Raw genomic sequence first — 25,171 nt, forward strand, 5'->3', positions numbered from 1 at the left:
ATTTCAGGCTGCGTGGGCGAATAGATTTAGTCAGAAATATTGTGGTTATATCTCGTAAAATTAAAATACACAACATTTATCATCCGTCTGCTGATTTCAATTTCTAATTACTGAATAAAGTGACTTATGCTAGCCTGTGCCCAGTCCATACATGGAAAACGTGATAATTATTACTCCGTGTGTGCAGGCTTCAGGCAGCCTCGTTCTCAGGCGCTTCACTGATCTATGTAAAAAGCCTGTAGTGTTCCTATATTTTATTTTATTTAAAGCGCCTGGGAACGAGGCTGGTATACAGGCTAGACTTATGCCGGATGCCACGAAATATGATAGTAAAGCCGGTTTTCCACTAGGCGCAATTTTTCGCTCGATTTTCTTTTCAATTGTGACTGGTGAAGGGAATCCGCTACGGTCGAATTCTCACAATTGAAATGAAAATCGAGCGAAAAACTCCACCTAGTGAAAAACCGACTTAATATCTATGGACCTTTATAAAATTTCGCGCTGGACGTAGTTAGCGGATAGAACATGCTTCCCATTGGCCAGCTATAGTGCCAGCTGGCCAATAGGTAACATGCTTTGTCCGCAAACACGTCACAGCGCTGCTTATAAAGGTTTATATGCAAGATCCTCTGTAGCTAGCTTATTGCCAAATCGTATGGGAACTATATCACTGCAAGGTGCAGTGACGAAGTGTTCGATTCATGCCAGCCAGAGGATTATATAGAGTTGCAATTTTACAGCCGTGTTTTTACCTTGGTTCTAAATATCTAATATTCCAATCCAATGTTATAGTTATCCTTTTACTCCGGCTGAGATTGGTCTCTGGATCGTAAGAAACAGAAAATTGTATCCTGTAAGTGTTGTAGCATTGTGAAAATCACCCCTAAGATATATAGCACTATAAATAGTGAAAAGCACTCCTAATATATATATATAGCAATATAAATAGTGAACCACTTAACTTCTTGCTCTAATAAATGTTTTCTGTCACAAATTTTCTTTGCATAATTTCATGACAAATTCTCGGTTTTTACCCACAATTTATTTATTTTTTAACAATATTTAAAATAATGTCAAAATGGATAACAATATGGATAACAATAATTTATGTTTACAAATCAAGCATATTTTGCCTGAGTGTAAATCAGGCAATTTGATAGACTTGTTGTGGCGTATTATAAAAAAAAGATGAGAATTTTTTAAATCAAAATAGATTTTCCTGTGCAAAAGGGCTTTAATGACAAACTTTTATTACGATGTATATCACAATCTTCCGACAGTTGTCTGCCGATAACGCGATAAGCAGAAAACACAGTGTACAGTATTTATTCAAAGTAAAATTGCCTGTCATGTCAAGCAGTTTGCCACAGTAGTCATAATGTGCATATAATGTTGTGAAGTTGATAATCACCTGATACGTGGCCTGCTGTCTTGTACATGGCAAAATACAAAACAAATATTACTATTTTGCTCCACCTTAAGTTTTGAACAAACTTTAATTAAATGAACGCCCACATTTTTCACTCAGCTATATTAAGAATTTTTTACTTATATATATTTAAAAATATATATTAGCTATAGTTTTTGCAATGTCATCATTCTGCATGTAATAGCATAAAACAGTAGTTTCAAGGACTGGATGTGAACTTGAAAGTTATTGCAAACGAAATGCATGTTTCCCCGTAATTAATTTCAACGTATTTTTTGATTAAATGCACTATCTTTTGAAATTGAAGCTTTACATCACCTGACGAAAAGTTGCATGATTAAGTTTTTTTACATCTTAATATAAAGATATAAAATTTCAATTTTAGACACAAAACTGAGCACTTCAAAACACCAAAATGACATACGTGAAGTTCATCGCAACACCAATTGGAATACTCGCAGCCATCACCAATTTTGCGGTTATTGTTCAATTTCTTCGCAACAGAATTTGGTTGAAGAAACCTTACAACGTGTTTATTCTCAGCTTGGCATTTACTGACATGACTACGGGAGTATTGATGCTCATTGCTCCTGGGTTAAGTTTTAATCCTGCGACGGTTCCGGAGAACCTTTTCCTCGGTCGAGTTTATTGCCAGACCCTTGCTGGATTCTGGGTGTTCTTCGGACTCGGTGCTGTGTCGATCTTTACTTGTCTGTTTCTCACCATTGAGAGATGGACGGCAATTTGTCGACCATTCCTGTATAGATTGAGATTTGCAACGAAACACTTGATCAAATATTTGCTACTGGTTTACATACTCGGTTTAGGAACGGCGCGTATTGGCACAGTGGAAAGAACATATCAACCAAAGGTCTCGAACATGACCGCTGCAAAATGTGTCAGTTCACAAATATTCGAAGGTAAATTATTCCGCAACCCGATTTAAAAGTGCTCCGGTATAAACCTGAAAGAACCTCCCCAATTTCAACTCCGTGCATGGACCTGTGTGATAACGTGTACATTCTTTTTTGAGTATATACACATTTCGTAAATTTTATTGCCTATATATAATTGTACAAAAAAGACAAGCAGACGTTTTGAAAGCTAGAGGAAAGGCTAAGCCGGCAAAACCGGGATGCGAACAACGTGTTTGAAATGACGTTTGATCTTTGGTAATTTATAGCTAATTTAAATTTATATAGAACAATACATCGGGTTGATGACTGTTTTTTCAGTCAGTCTCAAGTTCTTTATTCCATCTGGAATAATATTGGTGCTGTATGCACTGGCTGTTCGCAAGATTATTCAAACTGGAAAACAGTTTAACGGACAGAACAAAAGAAATGAAGCAATCAAGAATGTGACCAAGATGGCCGCCATAGCCTCGCTTGTATTGATTGTGTGCTGGTTACCAAATCAGGTAAGGATTGATGGTCTAATCTCTGACATCGCAATTTCTGATCATTACGAGGATTTTGCACAATGGACACTTTCTCGAGTGAAAAGTAAAAGCCTGCAAATTGCAGGCTATAAGCTGCAAACGAGGCGGAAAATGTAAACGATAAACGACTGCGTAGAGCGATTGTTATAGGAGGCTCATTTCCATGGTAGCAGAAAGAGTATTTGGAAAACGTCTATTCGGTTTAAATAATCTGAAAATATTCTGCACTGCATATATTCTAGTTAAAAACCGCAAAAAATAAACTAAGATACATCCCCCTTCTCAAATAAAAAAATTAGCATTCATCACCGCATGATTCACACCCGTGACCGACCGAACATTGCTCCATGTATACGCGATGCTTGTTTAGCGTCTCCATGCAGGGCGCTATAAAACACCGCTGCGCTGTTTTACCGCCTCCTAGTGTCCCCAATACTGATGAACAATTAATATCCATTACAGATAAACCTGATATTGGTGAAGTATGGAAAAGCTAAACTGTTCAGTCATTTCCACAATTTCACCATAGTCTTGGTTTCCGTCAACTCGACGTTAAACCCATTTATATATGCGCATTGGGGAAAGCAATTCAAAAATGGGATCACGTGTACTTTATGTAAACGTACTCGTAGTAACACAAGTGATGTCACTTTGAATTCTGGTCAGGAGGGCACCTATCAAACGTCGTTCAAATCAGGGCTAAACAACAATGCTTGCGAAAAGAATTTTAATATTTAAGCGCCCGTTCAGGCTCAGCGTGTGTGCATGTCTGTCAAATGCCGGGCACCTATAGTCTGAATGTCGCTGTCTATAATGTAAATATGATTTGTGATCCTAATTTCTTGTTTGACGTATGAATGTGCACATCTAATGTAGATGTCCTACAGATGTAATGTAATGTAGATGTATGTAATTAGAACTCGTTGCACTCTTTACTCTTATAAATAACGGATGAAACTATTTGAACATATTTTATCGTATAGTAACTTTGTTTGTCATATACGTTTGGGCTTGTTGTACGACCAAGCTGTACACTTAAAAAATAAGCTCTGGCCTACTTTACAACTATCAAATATATTTAAATGATCAGCATTGACTTCTTTACTTCATCGTATACGATCTTATTTTTGAAGCTTCCGTCTAACGGACCAAAAGCTTGATGATCATACAGATATATGTTCGTTATTAATAAATCAATTTGTGTTTTCGTATGCAAGCGAGGCATGATATACCCAATGATTACGATCATTTATTGCAGCAACAGAAACAAAATTCATAATTAACACAAGAACCGTCCATACAGATTTTTAGAAATTCAAAGTTATTTTTAATCTTATTAGCTACCTGACAAATTATGTTGCGTCAATTTACAAAGCCAGATATTTTGTGCATAATTCGTTTGAGGATATTAACTAATTTTGTGGAACCGAAATAGGAAATCTTAATAAGCATTGGCAGGTAACTTACGTAGTGTTAACCTGATACAAACTATGAAGACCTTGGGCTTATAATGACCATGAAAAACCACCGTTCGTTAATATCCAATGCATGCATGCAGAGTTGAAAAAAAAGATTATCATACCTGTAATTTTAACATACCGCCATGAATAGCACACCCATAATTCTTACAGTGCTGGATCTTGGTTTTGTTTGCCTGTGATTTTTAGTTTACCATCCTTGGTCTCCTCCACAACAAACCCGGCTTCCGTGAGACGGCTGTTTGAAGCCATTCCAAGTTTTGTTAACGATTTTATTATATCTTGATTCTTGTGGTTGTCTTCCAACAGGTTACGTAAACAAAATATTGCCCACTGACAAATGTCTAGCAATTCGGTTAAAGATAAAAAAAAAGATTTCACCAAACAACGATTTCACCAAACAATATGCCAAAAAGAAGTGGAGGAATATTCACAAGTAAATGAATTCAAACATGACACAACTGATTCAACAAGCCTGCACCCCCCCCCCCCCCAACACTAATTCTAACATAATGAGCTTTTATTCTATTTAATATCAAGGAAACGGATACAAGGATTGTAATCATCAACATTGCAATGATCCAATAGTAAGGGTATGCACCCCATATGGCGAACCTAAAAGACACAAAATAGCAACCATTAAAGTCATTATTTTAAATGACAGGGCCTCTTTTAACATGAATATAGACTATATAATTTCACTAATATAATCTGTTTAGCGCGAAAACATATTTTACAAATGATTACATATTCCACACAGATTTTACAACAGATCTTAATAATTTTCATGCAAGTACCCCCTTCGACCACGATCAACATTACCCCCCTTTTCTTTCATTTTTCTTCGATCAACATTTTTCCTTTTTTTGCTAAAGTTATGTTCTCACCCAATACTCGAAATTCCTAAAAATAAGCCTATCACTATTTTATTGCGACTGCAGAATATCACTATTTCATTTCATTGGAATATACAACAGACAACATATATGCTATACATACACAATCTTGGTTCGTTCTGTTGTGGAAACACGTATTAGCAGTGAGCTGTATTAAACCTCTCTTGAAACCAAACGCGGGGTGTGTTGAATTGGAAACCCTGTCGCTTGGGTTTGAGAATTTACTTAGATCACTAAAGAACTTCCTGTTCGCTTCTGTGGATGTTTCACGTAGTGCAACTAGAGGAGACAAAACAAATTCCACGACAATGAATTCCAATTTTGGACCACACTATCACGCCTGACGCTGACCATCTTGAAAATTTACAACCCCCCACCGGCACTCATTGGTCAGCAGCATTTATTACAATTCTGTTATTTTTGAGGAGGAGGGGGGGGGGAGGGGGAGACGCATCTGATGAGGTCTAAAAAAACTTTCAGTATGTGTAACTTACAAAGTGTTGTCTCTAGTAAACATTTCCTCTGCCGTAACGTGTCGTATTCCTCTGGAAACGAAGTAAGTATACACAACAAACGTAACAAAGCATTCACGAGAATAACCTGGAAAGATCATAGTAAAAGTTCAGTGCAAATATCATGTATATTTGAGTCATACTTCAGAGATTCACATTTGGACAATTTCCGAGTTCATTTGGTTGCGATACAGGGTGCTTTACCGCCAGAAAAAGCAAGTGTCATGCAGTCAGCACACATCAAATTCTCTGTTTTACTACGTTTTTGATACTACGGCGTCCATATCTTGCACATTTTATACCCAGGCCAAATGAAAATCTGAAATCCGGTGATGTGATTGGTTTGCGAAAAAATTCGCCGCGAAAAAGAAAAAACGCTTCCTACTTTTTATCTTTCGCGCGAATAAATTCGCCTAGTGGAAAACGGGCTTTATATCCACAAGAAAGATATTCGGCATTCGGAATTATTTTTCGTTCAACGAATTATTAGCTTAATCTCAGAATAAGGAAACGAGCCTATAAACTGTCGGAGAGGCGAACGCAAATTACAATTTTTTTAACAAGGGAAAATAATTCTAGCGCGTTGCGTTACATATCACGCGTGATTGGACGGAATTACTGGCCTCCACAACCGGTTAGGATTAAATGCAGTAGCTCTAGGAACACAGAATCACTTCATAAATTAACAAGTTATATATATATACCTCACTCGATGATTCTTCATCAAAATTCATCTCAGCGTTTAAGATCTTACTAATATTTTCCTCAAATGTTTTGGCGATATAAAGGGCGTTGTCCAAAGAAATCCAGGAGATACAATGATCATACGTTTGGTTTGCTAAACGAAGTGAAGGTACAGTAAACACATTTGAACATCAAATGTTTACGACAAAAACAAGATGGTTGTCAACAAGAGGGAGAAACAAGAGGAAAAAACAAAAGGGAAAAAACAAGATGGTTGTCATATGCAACAACTGAACATTTACAAATTATGCATAATCTCATTAACATAAAAATTCTGGGTTCTAATTGCAGAAAAATGAGTCCTCTCCTCAAGAGAAGTAAAAAACGAATATTCATAACCTCATAGAGATGGGCAGTCCATTTACAAAAGTAAAATTTTAGTAAACTTCCCTTCCCGTTCCTCAAACGCACAGTAATGAGGAGAATGTGGAGTTACGTACAAACCTTTTAATTTATACTCTATTAACTCGAGCAAAAACAGTCTAGATAAAAAGAGAAAAGTAAATTAATACACTCTTTTAATGATTATAAGTCATTTGGCTTTGGAGCCTAGATCGCATAATTCGTGAACCAATCGCGTTGCGTTTTTTCCTTACGTATTCGAGACGTTCAATACCCCAAATTTATCGAGAAGCTAACTTCTACAATACCTACTTTAGATCATTATTCCTGACACCAACATAGATTTGTTGAAAAGATCCATTCTGAATTGACGACTCGATTATAAAGATCCTGTAACCAAAATATACATGGATATTGAAGTAACGAGCTTTGCGTTCAAGTAAACTTTAATGATAGCAATGTATAACGATGTATTATTCAAAATTTATGTTATGCAAATAATAGTAATTTCTATCGGACATTGTGAAAGAAAATTAGTAGCTATTTTGCTTTATCTTCACTTGCCATCTAAGACATTCACATGCGCGCTATAATGCATGGATGCAATACGACTTCGGATTGTGAAATGGTAAATTCAAGACATGGAGTTAAAATGAAAATTTTAGTTCTAACAAATCCGAAGAAATCGCTAAGATACACATAAGTTCATAGAGAATTGCTTACCCCCATTCAATATTGCTTTCGTTTGTCCAACACATTTTTATAATTTCATTAATAAGAGAGAGTCCCTCGTCAGTCGTACACAGTTCAGTTCTAAAACATGATAAAACAGAATATAATAAGTGTGTCCAGGATATCCAAAACACAAATACTTGTCGTACGGCGGTAACTTCTCAATGCCTGTTTTATAGTCAAATGATCGCCTTGAGTATCTATCAAATGCGTATGTATCATCGAAACAAAAGGAAAAAATCTCATGCAGTATTATTAAAATTATTTTACCTCGGGTTTTTTCTCATACAGTTATAGATAACCATACATATACAATTCTTGGCATCGTTAGAGGGACATTTCATAATTTTCCTACATGACAGAAATTCAACTGTTGCTATTGCAAAATGGTGAAACTGGTATAATAAAATTCTTTATAATCTGGTTCAGTGCATGAAGATCGATTTCTCAATATGATAACTTTGGTCATGATAAAGCCACCATGGAAAAATGAAGAAGGAATGACTCAAAGATGGAGGGGACAATGTGCATCACATGAATCACATGTTGAATGTATAATGTTATTACATCATTTAATCAAGGTATGACAAACAGGTGATCTGTTCAATTCTATTTAGGTTGTTCTAAATGAATTCCTTCATCAAATGGTCTTGCTTTCTTATTAGACATTTTCTCATTGGATCAAAAGAAATGAAGGGTAAACATCCATACAGATGCGCAAGTTTTCCCTGACAAGTTTTCCCTGACAAGTTTTCCTTGACAAGTTTTCTTGAACAGTTCACTTGCTCGTTTTTCCTTGCCAAGTTTTATTTGCCTGTGTATTCGAAATTTTTCTTGACAATTTTTTTAAGAATTTACAAAACCGCTCGATTGGCTCGAAGATATTGTTGTGTGGTTTCCCTACAATTCCTTGTCAAGATTTCCTTGACGGCCGTAAACACGAGCATATTTCTTTGTTGAAAAGCTGGCATGACTAGCTTTTGAACAAGGCTCTTGTCAAGGAAAACTTGTCAATTTTTTCGCATACACACAAGCAAATAAAACTTGGCCAGAAAAACTTGCCCGTCTATATGGGGCTTAACTTCTACTGCAGTCAATAGCAATCACACCTACAGAAAAAAGCTAAAGGAGCATCTCATCCAAACAATTTCTTGATTCTCTTCATGATCAACAACCAGATTACCCAGCAATTGAATTCCCGAAATAAGAACTTGCTTCACCAACACCACATCTGTTGAGGTTAATGTTAGCCAAATGAATCAAAATGAAGATATACTGTATAACACTAGATGTACTTAGATCGCTGTACATGTTAAGCTCAACTGATAAAATTACCCTACCTGAGTCTTTATTTTGTGCCAGAATTTTTTCAAGCATCTCCATTAAGATTGAGAATACATAGAACCTAATTGAAGTACACAATACTATTAGCATGCAGTGCCTGTATGAGCTATAATGTATACTATAAACTACATGGTAATGTGGTTGCACATTTTAAAAGAACCGGAGCCTGTTGTATAAAACACTAGTTAACTTTTAACTGTAGTTAAGGACAGAATTGGCCAATTAGAGTTGCGTATTTAACTATGCAAAATGCAGTTAAACAGTTTTATACAACTGGACCCTGATGTTCAATAAGTGACTTTCAATTATATGTGACTATTTTTGTCACATTTTGAAGAGGCATGTTTACTACCTACATTACATGGTCTTGAAGTTTTTTTGAACCAGCACAACAATTTCGTAAAAACCGAAAAGCATCAGCCTGAATTTCACAGCATTGAACAAAATCCAATGAACTTGACTTCACAATTAAACTTCTACATTGATTGATGATTTCCTCTGTTATATGAGACCTGAAATAATTAGGAAAAATAACACTGGCATCCTAGAAGGCTCACTTAACCACATTAGCAAGAATTCAAAATCAATTCACAAACTCATTCCGCAATGCTATTTGTTAAGTTACAGACTTGCAGTTAAAAAGCCCGCAAATATGTTAATATGGGGTATTATTTTATATTCGTTAAACGATTAATAGTCATTTAATAGTTAAACGATTTTAGTCATTTTACCTGTATTGTTGTTCCTTAGTACAGAATTTTAAACCAGAGAGAGCGTTTTTAACATCATCCCACTTCACACAAGGAAGCAGAGCATTGCTGTTAACAGTCAAAATATCACACCAGTATTTCCATTTCTGAAAATCAATTTTTTCCGCCATATTGGTTTTGGTTATTCTCGTACCTAGAGCCCCCTTCTTACGCGCGGTGAGTTCGTCGGTTTCCAAATTCCAACCATTTCTCAGTCATTTCTGGCGTTTCAGTTTCATTCATATTTTCTCAGTTCATTGCTTTTCATCAGATACGGATTCATGAAAAAAGAAAGACTATAATTATAACGTGACCATTACAGGCTACAGCTTTAAACCAATTGATTGGATGAGGGATCTCTTCGAAGGGGGCTAATTTGTATAATATGAAGTGCTTATTTCCTCTCTAGACTTTTAAGAACTTACTGAAACTTAAATAACTTAAATGTTAAGAAATCCAAGAAATCAAGAAATTAGCCCATAATCACGCACAGCACCGAAATTTCCGTCAGTCAGACCACCACTTTGTAATTGGCAAGTTAGAACCACCACAGGTAAATGGTACTGGTACGAGTCGCCCATCCTCAGACCGTCTACATTCAGTGAAAAAACAAAGAAAACGCGCAATTTTAAGATTCCCCATTCAAAAAAGTAAAAGCTTGTTTCTGTTTTTTAGAAGTGAGAGAATGGACTAATGGAGTGGGTATAGGTGGCATTTGGTGCTGGAAATTCTACTGATTTAGGACAGCTCGAGTCAAAACATAGATGTAACTTTTATAACAATTTCCAGCAGAATTCCGCAAAGACCGCAAACAATGAAATAGAACAAAAAATGAGAACATAATAAAAGTAAAGATATTTCTCTTCATGAGAACTTCATGTAAGTCTAATCTAAAAATACTGAATACAGACATTCCTCACATTCGTTGCAGTGATAGCTATGGGCGGCCGTTACCACCAAAAATGTTACACGTGTGAAATGAATGGACATAAACAGAAATCATTCATAACAAACACGAATGATTCAATGTGTTTAGAAATGCTTGAACATATTGTAGTAATATGACTGGACAAAACAAGAAATGACTCGTTCAAAGTTGAAACGATTCACTTCACTGTGTATTAATTCGGCTATTATTGAACTGATTCGTATGGACCAAGTGAAATGACTTGATGTATTTTGCAGTGACGCAACAAGTCGTATAAGAGTGACCCAGTAAGCTGTCAAATAATTCATGCTTTTTTACAGCCATCCGATGTGTTTTAAAATAGCTCAACTAAATTCGACACCATTCAACCAGATGAGACGCGATTCGATCTAATATGCGACAATGTAACTCAATGTGAAACGGCCCAGTTAAAGGCGGCGTCGTTCAGCTAGATGTGAACAGATTCAAAATCATGTGAAATCACTCAAATAAATGTGAAATCACTCAACAAGATGTGAAATGGCTTCACCAAAGGTGGAACGATTCGCGTCCAAGTGAAATGACACGGCATATTTTGATTTGACGTAACTTGTGCGTTCTTGACACGTCTTGTTGTAAGTTGATTCATCATGTTGTGAAGTGAATCAACAAGATGCTTCCATCTTGTTATTTATACTTCCTTGAAAGAAATTTTACGGAAATAAAATCAAAATATGGAAATTTGCCGCATGTTTATTGAAATGAGATATCGTTCAAAGTCCTTTCCGCAACTCACACTTCGACGTTCGCACACCGTTATTTTGTATCGCGACATTTTCCAAGCTTTTTTGCATTTTGTTGGCAAATATTTTTCCCCTGGAAGATCTCAGTATAAAGGTATGTGTTCAAAGATTTATACTCTGTTCTTGAACAATATCTCCTTGTTATTTAGAGTAAATTATTTATAGAAAACGGCCGGGTAAAGGGCAAAGGGCCATGTGTGCGTTTGCGCTTTCAGGAGAAAGAAAGTGCGAATTGTTTATTCGGGAAAATATGGCCGGAAAATATGGCTTAAAAATATAAGTTATACGTTAAAGAATTGTCACTGATTTTTCCATGTAACATTTGAAATAATTGTATTTAGGCTGACAGGGCTAGCCGGGTTAACCATGTGGCAGATGCGGAATATGCCGCGGGCCTCGCGCTTATGGGGGCATCGCGCTTTACTGTGCCGAGCTCGTTTTAACGAAAACACACCCATTTTATATCCTTTGCGCACTTAAGGTACTCGCGCATTTAGGGTCTTCATGACTAACGCATTCAGGGCTCCTACACTCTTTAGTTAACCCAGGAAAATATAGATCCCCGTTAGTATTTAATCTCTTGTTGCGCTGTTATATGATCCTGTTTACACGTGTTGCGACCTGGTCCTGATCGGACCATTGTCTCCTGTATCATGTTGCAGCTACAGTGTTACTTCTGATTTACTTCTTTTACACTCAAGAATGCATTAAACAATTCCTAAGACGTAATTACATCCAAAAAAATGAATAACAGATAAAACAAAAAACAATTACCAAATTTGTGTGTCTTTGAATTTAAAAGTTTCATACCAGGGGATGGGGGCCCCGCGCCAAAAACCTGCCACGGGACTCGCGCGATGTTAATCCGGCCCTGTTTAGGCTCCCTAGCAGATGATAATGAAATAATTTCAACTTTGTGTTACGTTTCAGCTGTTGGTAAAATCCTTAAAGTGTATGCAACAATGGTGGGAATATTACATTCAATATTCATTTAAAATTATGTTAATTGCTTGAATATTCTCAAAATTATACAATTGTACATTATGGTGTCACCAAAATTTTATTTTAAAGATTTTTTTTATTTTTTAGAGTAATAATGTGGACACAGTAAATGCATTAATGCAGGTTGTGCAGATGCTGCATCCTATAATAGGGCTTATCCTCCGTTGCGCTTTTCTGGTGGCTTTCAAATTTTGGTGAGTCAGGAAAAGGAAAGAAAGAAGTTGAAAGTAGTTTCGCATGGCTCATGCAGTACGGAGCAACTGAGATGCTTTGGCAATGGCCGAATATACATACGACCGCTTCAAAGAAGTATTCCTTTGACGGAAACTGTGCGTTTTCATGAAGAAAAAGAAATATGCTTATCATGCGGTGAAAGCGTTTCAGTTAGTGAAATGAGTGAGCATCTACAAGCTTGCGAGGTAAGTTTAGATATTTCAGATAATCCACCGCTCCCATTGTAAATGCTAAGACAAATTACATCGGCCGAAGGAAAATGACAAACATGTTTTTGTTTAACAAACTATTTAACAATTTCGACAGCATTATCATTCTGCAAATGAGCATGAAACTGAAGAGGGAGACGAGAATAGCCGATATGGAATTAACAGTGAAAGGTATCAATTCTTCATAGCATGTTAAAACCTAATAAGACTATAGTTTGCAACTCTATGTGTACGAACTGTTTACAATAAAACATTGGAAATTCAATTAAAGCAATAGTAATGGAACTTCATTTTTAAAAAATCATGCTTTATACGGTATTTGGCTACAGGTGGTACACCATCTCATTTGTTCTTGAATTTATCTTTAGAAACGACGTCGTTCAAGTTACGGATGATGACACGTTAATTTCAAATACAACCTCTTTGCCGCTAAACGAACAGATCGCCCCGACACAATTAGTCTCTAATACTGACGCGAGAGACAGTGACCTGGATTCATTAGCACCAGTTCCTCAACCAAATGAAACGTTGGAAATCGAGGACAGCAATCGCGCTGAACTTGAAAACAGGTATTACCCAAATAGAAAATTTCAATGATACACGGAATCAATATCCACACCGATGCAATCAAAACCAATATATATTTCTTTCATATTTAAACATTTTTAATTCTGTTCTTAGCGTGGAAGTAGATCCTATGGCTCTGCCATACGAAGAACACCTACGAAACGCCATCGACGCAACACTAAAAGCAACGTACGTATTATTGCAAAGCTTGCTTGTAATCATCAATGAACGATATTTTTATGAGCGGAATTTTTTTATAATATTATTGCAGAACTGCAAATGATGACCCTGTCCAAGTTCTGCGAACCTTCTCTTGCCACTTTCTGCGGGGTCGTCCCCTCGATGTTATGGACCCAACGGTGCAACTTGAAGGTGAAACAACAGATGTTTTCGTTACGCGGGAAAACATTTACGAAGATGGCATGGACGAGTTGTTGGGTGGACTTGGTGTGAGCGATCCTAGTCTTCCTTTAGAAGTCACGTTTACTGGCGAGTGCGCACAGGATCTAGGTGGTCCTCGGAAAGAGTTCCTAGGTGCAATGACCCGCGAGATAAAAGACCATTTATTTGTGGTTGGCGGCGATACCTATACCTTACGCCAAGATGTTGTCGCCGAGACTCGCAGATACTTCTTTGGAGCTGGTCTTGTATTTGGTAAGAGAACTTATTATTATTAAACTGCAACTTACAACTACGTTCAAGTTAATGTCTTTGTTAACCCTGACTCTGTTCATTTAAGGTTACAGCATGTTACAAGGCGGACCGCTACCGTGTTTTATGCACGAAGAATTACTGACCAAACTTTTTGGTGTTCATGCAGAACAACTGAACGACGCCGAAGAACAACTTCGCAACGGCTTTTCGAAATTTGGATTAGTAGAGGTAATTACATTTGTTATACTGCCATAGAACACTGAGTACAGAAACAATTAAAAGAAGTGTATTTATGATTTATGTGTACCCGTTACTTTCATAATCATAAAAATTCTATTTAATTTTAATATATTTTTATTTTCAGCTCATCAAGGAAAGACCATCGATGCTCTTCCTATTACGAAGAACAGCATACCATCCGTTGACGTATCCGAGAATCGTAAAGATTTTGGCGCCAAAATTTTCAGAGCAGGGTTCCAACAAGAGGATGAAAGAGAACAGGGCATACAGGCTTTTTTTGAATTACGTCAAAGAGGTTGCTGGTATGTTCATATTTTCTTTCGTTCTGCACGTTTTATCTAATTAACTTTTTACCTATATAACACTTTTTATTTAATCCTTTAGCTGGGAGGCGAGAAAATGTATCGCTAGGCGATGTCTTAAGATTCGCCACTGGTTCAGAGGATGAGCCTGTTCTGGGTTTTGCAATCCAGCCTGCTTTGTGTTTTAGTGACGGCACGCGTTCGTGCCTACCAACCTCCAACACATGCATCAACCTTTTACGGCTGGCTATTGGTGAAATTCTTCCTGAAAGTCAAGATGAAATGTTCCAAAAATTTGATTTAGCTTTCAGCAATACCCATTTTGGAATGGCGTAACGTACCGATTTATATGTATATATATATATATATATATATATATATATATATATATATATATATATATATATATGTCTCTCATTTTGTTGTAACAGCTCTACTCTACTGTATCGAGCACTCTTCTACATTACACTACAAGATTATTAAGCAGATATGTCTGAATCTGTTTAAAAGTCCCAATTCATTAGTCTGTTTAAAATCTATTTACATGGCATTAGCTTTAGCTGTTTACGATCTCAGTTATAATATTTACAACAATATTGTACTTTATATATGGTACAATATTTTAAACTATTATATTTAAAACAAGCTTATGAGAAGTAATACCGCTTAATACATGTTTCAATATTATCCCGAAATTATTTTAATTCTAAAAAAAGGGGACATTTGTATTTGTATTGACATTTATCATGTAGGTTACATGATATTTACATTTGTTGTTTTGTGGTATATGCACAATTTGTGGAATATCATGCAGTTGAGACTCACTCCCACTTTTCAGTTATTAAATACTACTGCGATTCCTCGGGTAGTAAATTGTCAAGTGTTTGCAACGCATATAGGTACGGTTCAGTGTCCCATGGGTCTGTGCGCTCTACTGTTGACACTCTGTGTAAAAAATCAGCAAAAGCTGTTTCATCCAGTGGATTTGTAGTGTCCGGCACTACTACTCCGTCGTCATCATTGTACTGTGGTAAACCTGCCTGTACGTCCACACCATAAGTATTTAATTCGGTCTGGAGAAATGAAAAAGTAAACCAAATTCGAAACTAAGTAGATTGATTCCTAATAGATAAGACTTATATATTAGGAAGTGAGCAAATTCAAATTGCATAATTATATATGCCTATTTTTTACCCAGCGAACAGAGTTTGCAGCCCTTTTTCATCTAGAGAACATGATCAATTTTAGTAAGGTTCTGACTTCTGCACAAAATCTTTTTTCATGGTGCCTTATATGGAATTGTATGTATTACTCTATTTCGAAAAAGGCGGCAAATTTGCATAGCGACAAGAATAACTTACCTCAGAAAGATTTTCAAAATATTCGTTGGCAATAGTACCATTCTCGTGTTGTATTTGTTGCATGCCCATAATAAATTGTTGAAGAGGACTTTTATTTTCAGCTGTGCGCATCTTGTGATGTATCCAAGCGTTTGAAAATTTTGTAAGCATATCATTGATGACAGGCTTATAAACTTCATGAAGGCAAAAGAGGTGGCGTTCATTATCGGGATCAAGGATTCCGTCCGTTTCCATAAGTGTGAACAGGTCGTAGAACATGGATAGAACGGTTTGATATACATCTCTCCACAATCGCTCAATCCTTGAATTGTGAACACTGCGGCCAGTAATATAACTCCCACGAGATGGTCCTCTTGCTGGATGGCTCAACATGTAATGAGCAACATCACGGTTTTCCACACCCATATCCCCTAACTCTGGATGGAAGCCCAGTACTTGCATTGCACACAGCTCACGATCATCATAACTCGTGCTTTCACTTAACATGGTAATGACATCCTTGATAGCATTAATTAGTTCTGCTGTAAATGAATCCATAATGTATCTATATTAAATTGACCTAAAGGAAAAAACTATTCATCAGTGATTGCCCCTCCCCTGAAAAAATGTAGCATATAGTATGCACATTGGGTATGGAATAGAAATAGATGGAATCTAATGTTAATGTGAGTTATGTGACATCCTTATTCTTTTCCATACAAAGGGGAGGGAGGGGATCCTCCTGTATATAATACATATTTAAAAATTTTGCCATGTTGCCTGCCCATGACATTAATTAAGCTTTTAAGATTTTTGAATAGATTAGTATTTTCAAATGTTATATCAATGTTAAACAATTCTTTATAAAATGTTACAACACTATGTATGTCATGTATGTTGACGCAGATAATTCCTATATTAAAATAATTTACTCTAAATAACAAGGAGATATTGTTCAAGAACAGAGTATAAATCTTTGAACAATACCTTTATACTGAGATCTTCCAGGGGAAAAATATTTGCCAACAAAATGCAAAAAAGCTTGGAAAATGTCGCGATACAAAATAACGGTGTGCGAACGTCGAAGTGTGAGTTGCGGAAAGGACTTTGAACGATATCTCATTTCAATAAACATGCGGCAAATTTCCATATTTTGATTTTATTTCCGTAAAATTTCTTTCAAGGAAGTATAAATAACAAGATGGAAGCATCTTGTTGATTCACTTCACAACATGATGAATCAACTTACAACAAGACGTGTCAAGAACGCACAAGTTACGTCAAATCAAAATGCCGTGTCATTTCACTTGGACGCGAATCGTTCCACCTTTGGTGAAGCCATTTCACATCTTGTTGAGTGATTTCACATTTATTTGAGTGATTTCACATGATTTTGAATCTGTTCACATCTAGCTGAACGACGCCGCCTTTAACTGGGCCGTTTCACATTGAGTTACATTGTCGCATATTAGATCGAATCGCGTCTCATCTGGTTGAATGGTGTCGAATTTAGTTGAGCTATTTTAAAACACATCGGATGGCTGTAAAAAAGCATGAATTATTTGACAGCTTACTGGGTCACTCTTATACGACTTGTTGCGTCACTGCAAAATACATCAAGTCATTTCACTTGGTCCATACGAATCAGTTCAATAATAGCCGAATTAATACACAGTGAAGTGAATCGTTTCAACTTTGAACGAGTCATTTCTTGTTTTGTCCAGTCATATTACTACAATATGTTCAAGCATTTCTAAACACATTGAATCATTCGTGTTTGTTATGAATGATTTCTGTTTATGTCCATTCATTTCACACGTGTAACATTTTTGGTGGTAACGGCCGCCCATAGATAGCAGCGTGCATTACATTTGCGAAATGGAATATACAGATGAAAATGTAACGTATATTTAGTAATTTCTACAATTATGTAATAGTTTGCTAGCCTATTATAATATTTTTATGACGAGTAACGCGGTGGACCGTGGTAGCATGTATCCCGCAAACCTTGAACTAATCCATCTATATTAAAATATATCATAATTATGCTGTAGGTACCACCTGACCAAGTATGGAATATGTGAAGTAGATAGAGTAAATATATAACCGCGTAGAAACCTCACGGAAATGTTTTGAAATTTTATTTCCATGGATAAGTTAGCCAGAAATCAGAAATGCCCCTATGATTAACATATAACTGTACTCTTTCTATATAGCCCTTGAGCGTGGAGCTTTAATTACGCCCCCTGCCCCCCCCTCTAAAAAGCCTCTTTTAGGAGAAAGAAATTTAGCAACCTCATACGTCTTTATTGGATTTACTGTATTTTTAAACACATTACGATGATGAGTTCCTCAATATTCCATGCTCTAGCTGTATATTCATTTTAAATTAAGCTTGCTGTTGTTTTTGTGACACCTTATTTTTCCCTGCATGCATAATAAGGAGAATATATTACCTGATTTTCACCTTAAAATGGGTTTAGCCATCTACTTCCTCAAGACAATATTTCATGTTCAAGAATTTCTCAATGTAATTTCAAATTTCTTAATATCATTCTTATCTCATTATATATATATACATGCTCTCTGATCTCATTTTGAACCTATTTAGTGTGTAACCTTCAGAATTTAATGCCATCAGAACTACCAGTATCAATTACAAATTGCCTAATAATAATGGACAGATTTAAAGTTATACAATGATTGTACATTAATTTATTACTAATAATTTGATTTGAAATGTATAGTAGTAATTCATAATGATATAATTATATTTCATAATTCTGAAATGTGATTGATTGTTAATTTGTTATCATTATACTATGGTATTCAAGTCTTAATCAGAAGAACATACAAATTTTATGGTAATTGCTCATATCATTGCAGATTGATGTGAAGCAATATGAGACATGCTATAGGTGAGAGAATATATAATTGTACATTTTCCTGCATAAAGTGGCAAACTAAAAAAATCATAATTCATATACATATTGTGTAAACAACAGATTTCTCCATTTGAGTCAATACTATCTGGTCATGTGTCATTCATCTAAAAGTTTGAAATCAGTTTTTTTCAAACTTGCTACCAGCCTCTCAATGGCATATGGCAGCACTTTCGGAACAAATGATAAAATATAAATTTTTGGCATGACAAATTAACCATGCGTAGTTTTTGCTATAATGGCCGTTTTCACACTAGAGGCGCATAATGCTGGTTGTTCGTCTTCAGTATAAAGACGGACAACAGGCACATTATCCGTCTAGACGAACTACCGCTGGCGTTGGTTATGAGTGTAAAAACGGCCAATGCGCTACAGACGATAATTGTATAATTCTTTAGTCTTTATTTGATCATGTTTTCGTATCAAATGCAAAGCTGCATGAATTTCTCATTATTAGAAAAGTAACGGGGTTCAGATTTGACTTTTACGAACTGCCGCTCCGCTACCTCTCGCTTATCTTTAAATGACTATATTGCGCTCGTGAGTTATATGGTGGCCGCTAAACTCGCGCCAACGTAAAACTCTTTACGATTTTTGTTTTTAGAACATGTTACAGTTATGATGAAGTCATGCTGAAGCATTGCAATATATTTGAGTAAGAAACGTCAAAACTTTCTTTTGGTAAAAAAAAAAGCTTCCATGGATGACCCCACATTTTGGGCCACCCATACAACAGAAGCTGTTGAACATTTATTATAAATGTATTATAATATTATTAATGTATACTTGGGTAATTAGTCACCGTACACCGTGTCGCTTACTGACATTTTATTAAAAAAGGGAACATCCCGAGAAACCAGAACGCATCGCAAGAACATACGAACGTTTTGAAGAATTAAACTTAAGTACGAGGTGTTCAAGAGTTAAGGTATATGATTTCCCAGAAATGAAACAATTTCAAAGGTAGTTAAGAAAATTTGATTATAACATAACAGGAAAATCGTTGCTGTAGTCATGCCTCACTCCCCCCTCCGTGGATCAAGCCCTCACACACCCGCCCCGCATGTAAATATAAAGTTAATTAATATACCTCAATTGTAATAATTATATAGTCTCGTATGGCCACAGATAAAGAATTGTTAACAGTCCACAGGTATACGTATATGTAGTACAAAGGCAGTTTTTGATTTACTTTTCAAGACTGGTCATACTGACTAATCAGTACTACTTTCAGCGAAGAGTACATTGAAAAAATAAGTAAGTTAGATCATTGTGCTGATGAAGAGCTAAAGTCAAAAGCAGAGGAATACGACTCCATTTATTTCAGCAACGTACGTATTGCAAACAGCATATTGTATTGCCGTGAATAAGATATTTTGAAATTGCTCAATCTGCAAAATGAATTTAAATAAATTAAATTGAAATTAAATAAATTAGCAAATACCTGTTTTCGTCACCTAAAATCTCATTTGATGTCCACTTTTCTAGTATGCCAATGAATGTGCTAGAATGGCAGTTGGTTGTACATTGGCAGTCCTTGATAATGTCTTGGCAGAGAAGGTGGATGGCGTGTTTTCTATACAACATTGATTTGCATCCACTAGGGAATCTTTATTTCATGTCATCTAAAAAAAAATTACTTCTTTGTGATATAGTTCAGAAATGGTGTCGCAATAATTAGGTAATGATTAGCAATATAGTTTTATAGATTTTGTGAAACCGTCTGTTTTCCCATCAACCGTTTTCGGAATTTAAGCATTTGTTTGAAAAATTCGCCCGACAGTATATTCAAATGACAGTAAACCAAACTCTGAGTCTCTGTTACACACTTTTATACACTTTACACTTTTATAGCTATATAATCAGCTAGCCTAAACTTTAGCTGCAACCTTGTTAACGTTAGTTATAGCTACGTTAGCTGACGGGATCAATCATCTATCTGAAATTGAAATTCATATATATGCATGCATTGTCAAGATTTAGCAAATTTGGATTTTTAGCGTAAGTCCTATTAGTTTTTATTTTTATTACTCTTATTGTATTTTTATTCTTTGTTCGACCTCCACAGGCCACCTGGTCACCATGCAGAACATGAGTTTAGTATGGGATATTGTTACTTCAATAATGTCGCTATTGCAGCCAAAATTGCACAGAAAAAGTGGAACATTAAACGGTATATACAACTAGTGGCCGTCTATATAACTTTAGTCTTGTTCTTATGCATGTTTTTTTAGTGGTTTGGTCAAAGCCCTGTAAATAGGAATACATGTTTGAGAAACGTGATTAAAATTAAACTCATTCCATGTTAAGACTCGTAGATTTTAGCGTTTGCCATACTTAGGCTCATTTTCGTGCGAAGGATATTACTACCTATAAAGCTCGGCCTCTGCGAAAACAAGGCTCTATAACTAACGTAACGCACTTTTTTAAAGTATGTTTAGTGATAGGACCGTATAATATATTTGTTTGCTTCCTTTGGGAAACCAATCATTCGCAGAGTGCAAGTGTAGATTTTCTATCAGGATTTAAGAAATTTATTAAGCAATTTTCCATGGATTGCACGAATGTGTGTACATATAAGAAGCGAGGTGGTATCCTCCAATACCAGCGGATTAACAATGAAGGCATATTGTCATCAAGTGTTAAACAATGCTATACGAATACTTCTATGTCCATATTTTTTATTGGCAGTTATAGGATATGGAGCTACATGCTCTATAGCTCTGCTATATTCATGTCATCTTCATATAGGGTATTGATTGTGGACTGGGATATCCATCATGGTAACGGAATACAGCATGCGTTTCAATCTGATCCAAGGTATGTTGACATATAAAAGTAATGTCATACATTTAGCTAATTTATTCAATAATTTCGCGAACGCTAGTGTATACCTACAATGTCAAGTGGTTGACGTTCAGTAGTGGCTGATGTGAAAAGTGTTTTTTGTGTGTAGTACATATAACTTGCGACATGCAGATACTAGAAGTACAACTAATTTATTACAAACAACTTTACCAAATAAACAATTGAGCGCAACAAAATTATCTTGGGTGAAAAGACTGAAATATATTTTGTTACCCAGTACTGGTGAGTCATAATAGTGGAGGAATAAATATTGATTATCAATATTGAAACCATTGTGTTATTTCAGTGTGCTGTACTTCTCTATTCATCGATATGACCATGGACGATACTGGCCCGAGAAAGAGTACTCAAATTTTGATTTTGTCGGAAAGGATGAAGGAAAAGGTTTCAATGTTAACGTGGCCTGGAATAAGGTATGATAATTTATGAACGTGTTTAAATAACGTGCGATCATTGTTGAATGCGCTACACCATGCGTTTCATATTATTAAGACGCACATGAACGATGCGGATTATATTGCTGTTTTTCAACGGATTTTACTTCCCGTTGCCTACGAGGTAAGTCACACATATAAGTCAAGGAATACTAATACCATAATCTACACTTGCTATATACCGTTTCTCGTCGCATGCCTTTCTTATTTTTCGCATGTATGGTAAAAATCTTGCGCTTGTTGTGAAGAAAGTACATGTGAAATAAATGAGATTTACTACCTGTTGTGAACTTTTATTCCTCTCGACTTTTATTGAACTTTGCCAGTTTTGTCCAGAGTTGGTTCTGATTTCTGGAGGGTTTGATTCTGCAAGAGGAGATCCAAAGGTGCCGTTTTATCACTTTGTATATCATATATAGTCAAAGCATAAAAGTAGTTTTAACAACTAGTTGTAGAGATATAGCTAGTATATGAGGAGAAAGCGAATGTTAATACATAAAGGAGAACAGTATATTACGTTGAATATAAAAAACGTATACAGCTCCTAGGATTGCTCCTATAGGATTGCTCCTAGGATTGAGTTTATCCCTAACGGACAGTCACTATAGAATGACGCCTTTGTGATGGGAAAGAAAGTAGCTATATACTATGTGCAGTGATCCTGGAAGTATAGGTCCATGGAATACAATGGGTAAGCATCTTTCACATGCATGGATATTGGATATCCAATGGACACATGCTTCATGTCGAATGATCCAATATCAGACATGTCTTGCGAGATCTTTTGCAGTATCAAAAATACTGGTTAATGGCACCCATCAGATAAGTACAGCGCCGCTACATATGCTGGACGACACTTTTGAAGCCTGAAAATGAGAATTAGTGCAATGTACGTCATTTCAAATAAACCGCAGGATTGGATATTTGTATAGTCGTGCCGTATTCTATAGGAGCACTGCATGCATGCGTTCATGCTAAATCGAAGAAGCGACTAAATCCCCCCAAAAACATTCTAAACGCTCAAGGCTGTATAGTTTGTACGCATTCAGAATAATGATTAGATTACATTAATGGTTGCTCTTAATTATGGTGGCAAAACGGATGCATGTATTGATAAAAATAAGAGAAAATTAGCCCATGTTGTAACAACCGTCAATGTCATGCACTGATATGCTTGCCGTTCAAATTTAACAAAATGGGTTGATCCGTAGCGGAATACATTGAAGAATAATTTCTTGTAAATACCTGTATAGACGTAGCAGGTTTCAACGGCCAGGTAGACTTCTTTCAGTAGATAATAAAAGATTTGCTTGTTTCATACTTCCGAACTTTATTCAGACATATTTTTATGCGGTAAATGCACTGAGCTATAATCTATGGTTGCTCTCTCCATTTCTCTCCATTGTATTATAAGCTCAGTGGGTAAATGGTGTGCGCCTGATTAGACCTGAAAACCTTTGTTGTTATGCTCTGGTTGTTCTCAGAGGACGAAAAGTGCATACTATTGTTTTTAATTGGACGAGGGCTGAAACAATTTGTATGCTTCACAAAAAGTTAAAAAGAAAGAATTCAAGGCTCGTTTTTGCTGGGTAGTAAACAAGGATATGCATATTATTTGACAAACGTCATATTTCGGGAAAAAGAAGAAAGCCTCAGTGATATTTGCTGACGCACCTAAAAAGCAAAAACTAATTTTTTAATATTGTGCATGTCAAAGTAGAAACAACTAGAAACAACCTGCTCAATCTACCTAAACAATCTACTTTGTACGGATTTGAATTAACCCAGGTTTGAGCATTTGACTGACAACTGGCCTCAGATTTTTCTCGCAACCGATCTCGCGATTTTTCGAGGCATGTTTCTTATGTGGTTGTTCTTTGACTAAGATACCTGCATATTGAATTCAATCGGCATAGTCATAGGTTTGTCCGATTTGTCCAATCTACATATACCAATCGTCCATTTGATTTATTGGACAACCATGTACAATGAAAACATATAGTTCAGCTAGTTCTACTATAAATCAGAGCCTATTTTAGAAAGTAGAACGGTTTATTTTTGGAATTGTCATATTATACATGAAATTTATTTACTTCTACATTATATTTTATAACCTTCAGGGTCTTTGCGACGTTACCCCTGAGGGATTTGCACACTTAACTCACATGTTGATGAGTCTTGCAGGTGGAAAAGTAGTTCTTGCTCTTGAGGTATTCTATCTGTACATTATGATCTAAATAGGTCTGTATGACTGCTCTATGTATGCATTCATGAAATGTTAGACATATTATGTATACATATAGGGTGGATACAACTTAACTTCTGTGGCCGAGTCTTTTTGTTCATGTGCATCTACGCTATTAGGAGATCCATGTCCTTTACTGGAACCTTTATCAGTTTCCGACAGGTATATTTATATTATGTATTTATTGAGCCCTAACTCCGAATCCTTTATCCTATCTCCTTTTTGGACGAATTTTTGTATTCCTAATTCCCGCTGTCGATAATCCTTGCGATGGAAAGATGAGAAAGGTACGGCACCATGTCACAACAGCGGTCTCTGACCGAAGTATTGTTCCAGTGGTTGCTCGGCGGCGCAAACCCTTCCTGTTTGCAGAGGGAGGTAGCTGTTTCTTGATTTGTGCATGATAGTCATGATACCATCAAGATGCCTTATAGCCGGGTAGAATTGCCCATAGACAAAGCTCGGTGATGACATTTATTATTACCGCTCACACCTTTTATCGTTTTCAATAGTGCACTTGATTCTATCAGCTCTACTGTTGGTGTACACTCGCAGTACTGGAGAAATCTCAAGCAACACGACGCAGAAAGTTAATTATTCATAAAGGCAGCGTAAATCAATAACTGTATTACAAATAGGTGGTAATGGTGTGTACTGGGTAGGTGTGGGTAATTGGGTAGTTAGGTAACACATTTATTCAAACTTCAGTTCAAAATATAATCGTTATAACATTATGTATATTCGTATTGCACAAATA

The 25,171-nt window shown here is 36.1% G+C and overlaps 5 protein-coding genes across 7 annotated transcripts; 3 read left to right on the forward strand and 2 right to left on the reverse strand.

Moving 5' to 3' along the window:
- Nucleotides 1–12: 12 nt before the first annotated feature.
- LOC114528399 (ataxin-10-like) lies at nt 13–9,884 on the reverse strand. Of its 3 annotated transcripts, none has more exons than XM_028550027.1 (14): nt 9,650–9,884; nt 9,275–9,430; nt 8,915–8,979; nt 8,688–8,805; nt 7,845–7,925; nt 7,566–7,655; nt 7,155–7,232; nt 6,945–6,982; nt 6,461–6,594; nt 5,739–5,844; nt 5,348–5,523; nt 4,900–4,963; nt 4,453–4,692; nt 13–822 (listed from the first exon to the last, which is right to left on the reverse strand). In XM_028550027.1, the coding sequence occupies exons 1-13, from the start codon at nt 9,796–9,798 to the stop codon at nt 4,496–4,498; spliced, it is 1,452 nt and encodes a 483-aa protein (XP_028405828.1). In that variant the 5' UTR covers nt 9,799–9,884; the 3' UTR covers nt 13–822; nt 4,453–4,495. The 3 variants fall into 3 exon arrangements, with proteins under 3 accessions (XP_028405828.1, XP_028405821.1, XP_028405837.1); XM_028550020.1 differs by lacking the exon at nt 13–822 and adding an exon at nt 1,738–2,186; XM_028550036.1 differs by lacking the exon at nt 13–822 and adding an exon at nt 2,268–2,431.
- Nucleotides 766–4,006, forward strand: LOC114530805 (rhodopsin-like). Its single transcript, XM_028552423.1, has 4 exons — nt 766–853; nt 1,815–2,349; nt 2,632–2,849; nt 3,333–4,006. Exons 2-4 carry the CDS (start codon nt 1,845–1,847, stop codon nt 3,606–3,608), a joined length of 999 nt encoding a protein of 332 aa, XP_028408224.1. The 5' UTR covers nt 766–853; nt 1,815–1,844; the 3' UTR covers nt 3,609–4,006.
- On the forward strand, nt 9,852–25,160 carry LOC114528430 (histone deacetylase 6-like). Its single transcript, XM_028550061.1, has 18 exons — nt 9,852–10,220; nt 10,343–10,600; nt 17,778–17,824; nt 18,812–18,843; nt 19,472–19,522; nt 19,708–19,795; nt 19,980–20,020; nt 20,102–20,198; nt 20,356–20,427; nt 20,523–20,548; nt 20,936–21,040; nt 21,619–21,687; nt 22,022–22,148; nt 22,228–22,293; nt 22,496–22,555; nt 24,290–24,379; nt 24,473–24,576; nt 24,927–25,160. The coding sequence occupies exons 2-18, from the start codon at nt 10,534–10,536 to the stop codon at nt 25,006–25,008; spliced, it is 1,224 nt and encodes a 407-aa protein (XP_028405862.1). The 5' UTR covers nt 9,852–10,220; nt 10,343–10,533; the 3' UTR covers nt 25,009–25,160.
- On the forward strand, nt 12,617–14,925 carry LOC114528421. The gene is made up of 8 exons (XM_028550046.1): nt 12,617–12,798; nt 12,920–12,993; nt 13,191–13,391; nt 13,504–13,578; nt 13,661–14,043; nt 14,129–14,271; nt 14,408–14,585; nt 14,668–14,925. Exons 1-8 carry the CDS (start codon nt 12,772–12,774, stop codon nt 14,919–14,921), a joined length of 1,335 nt encoding a protein of 444 aa, XP_028405847.1. The 5' UTR covers nt 12,617–12,771; the 3' UTR covers nt 14,922–14,925.
- Nucleotides 14,999–16,342, reverse strand: LOC114528435. The gene is made up of 2 exons (XM_028550073.1): nt 15,947–16,342; nt 14,999–15,658 (listed from the first exon to the last, which is right to left on the reverse strand). The coding sequence occupies exons 1-2, from the start codon at nt 16,316–16,318 to the stop codon at nt 15,434–15,436; spliced, it is 597 nt and encodes a 198-aa protein (XP_028405874.1). The 5' UTR covers nt 16,319–16,342; the 3' UTR covers nt 14,999–15,433.
- Nucleotides 25,161–25,171: the final 11 nt, after the last annotated feature.

The sequence above is a fragment of the Dendronephthya gigantea genome, unplaced genomic scaffold, assembly GCF_004324835.1.
Source record: "Dendronephthya gigantea isolate DGI-Jeju-01 unplaced genomic scaffold, DenGig_1.0 000001F, whole genome shotgun sequence".
Lineage (NCBI taxonomy): Eukaryota > Metazoa > Cnidaria > Anthozoa > Malacalcyonacea > Nephtheidae > Dendronephthya > Dendronephthya gigantea.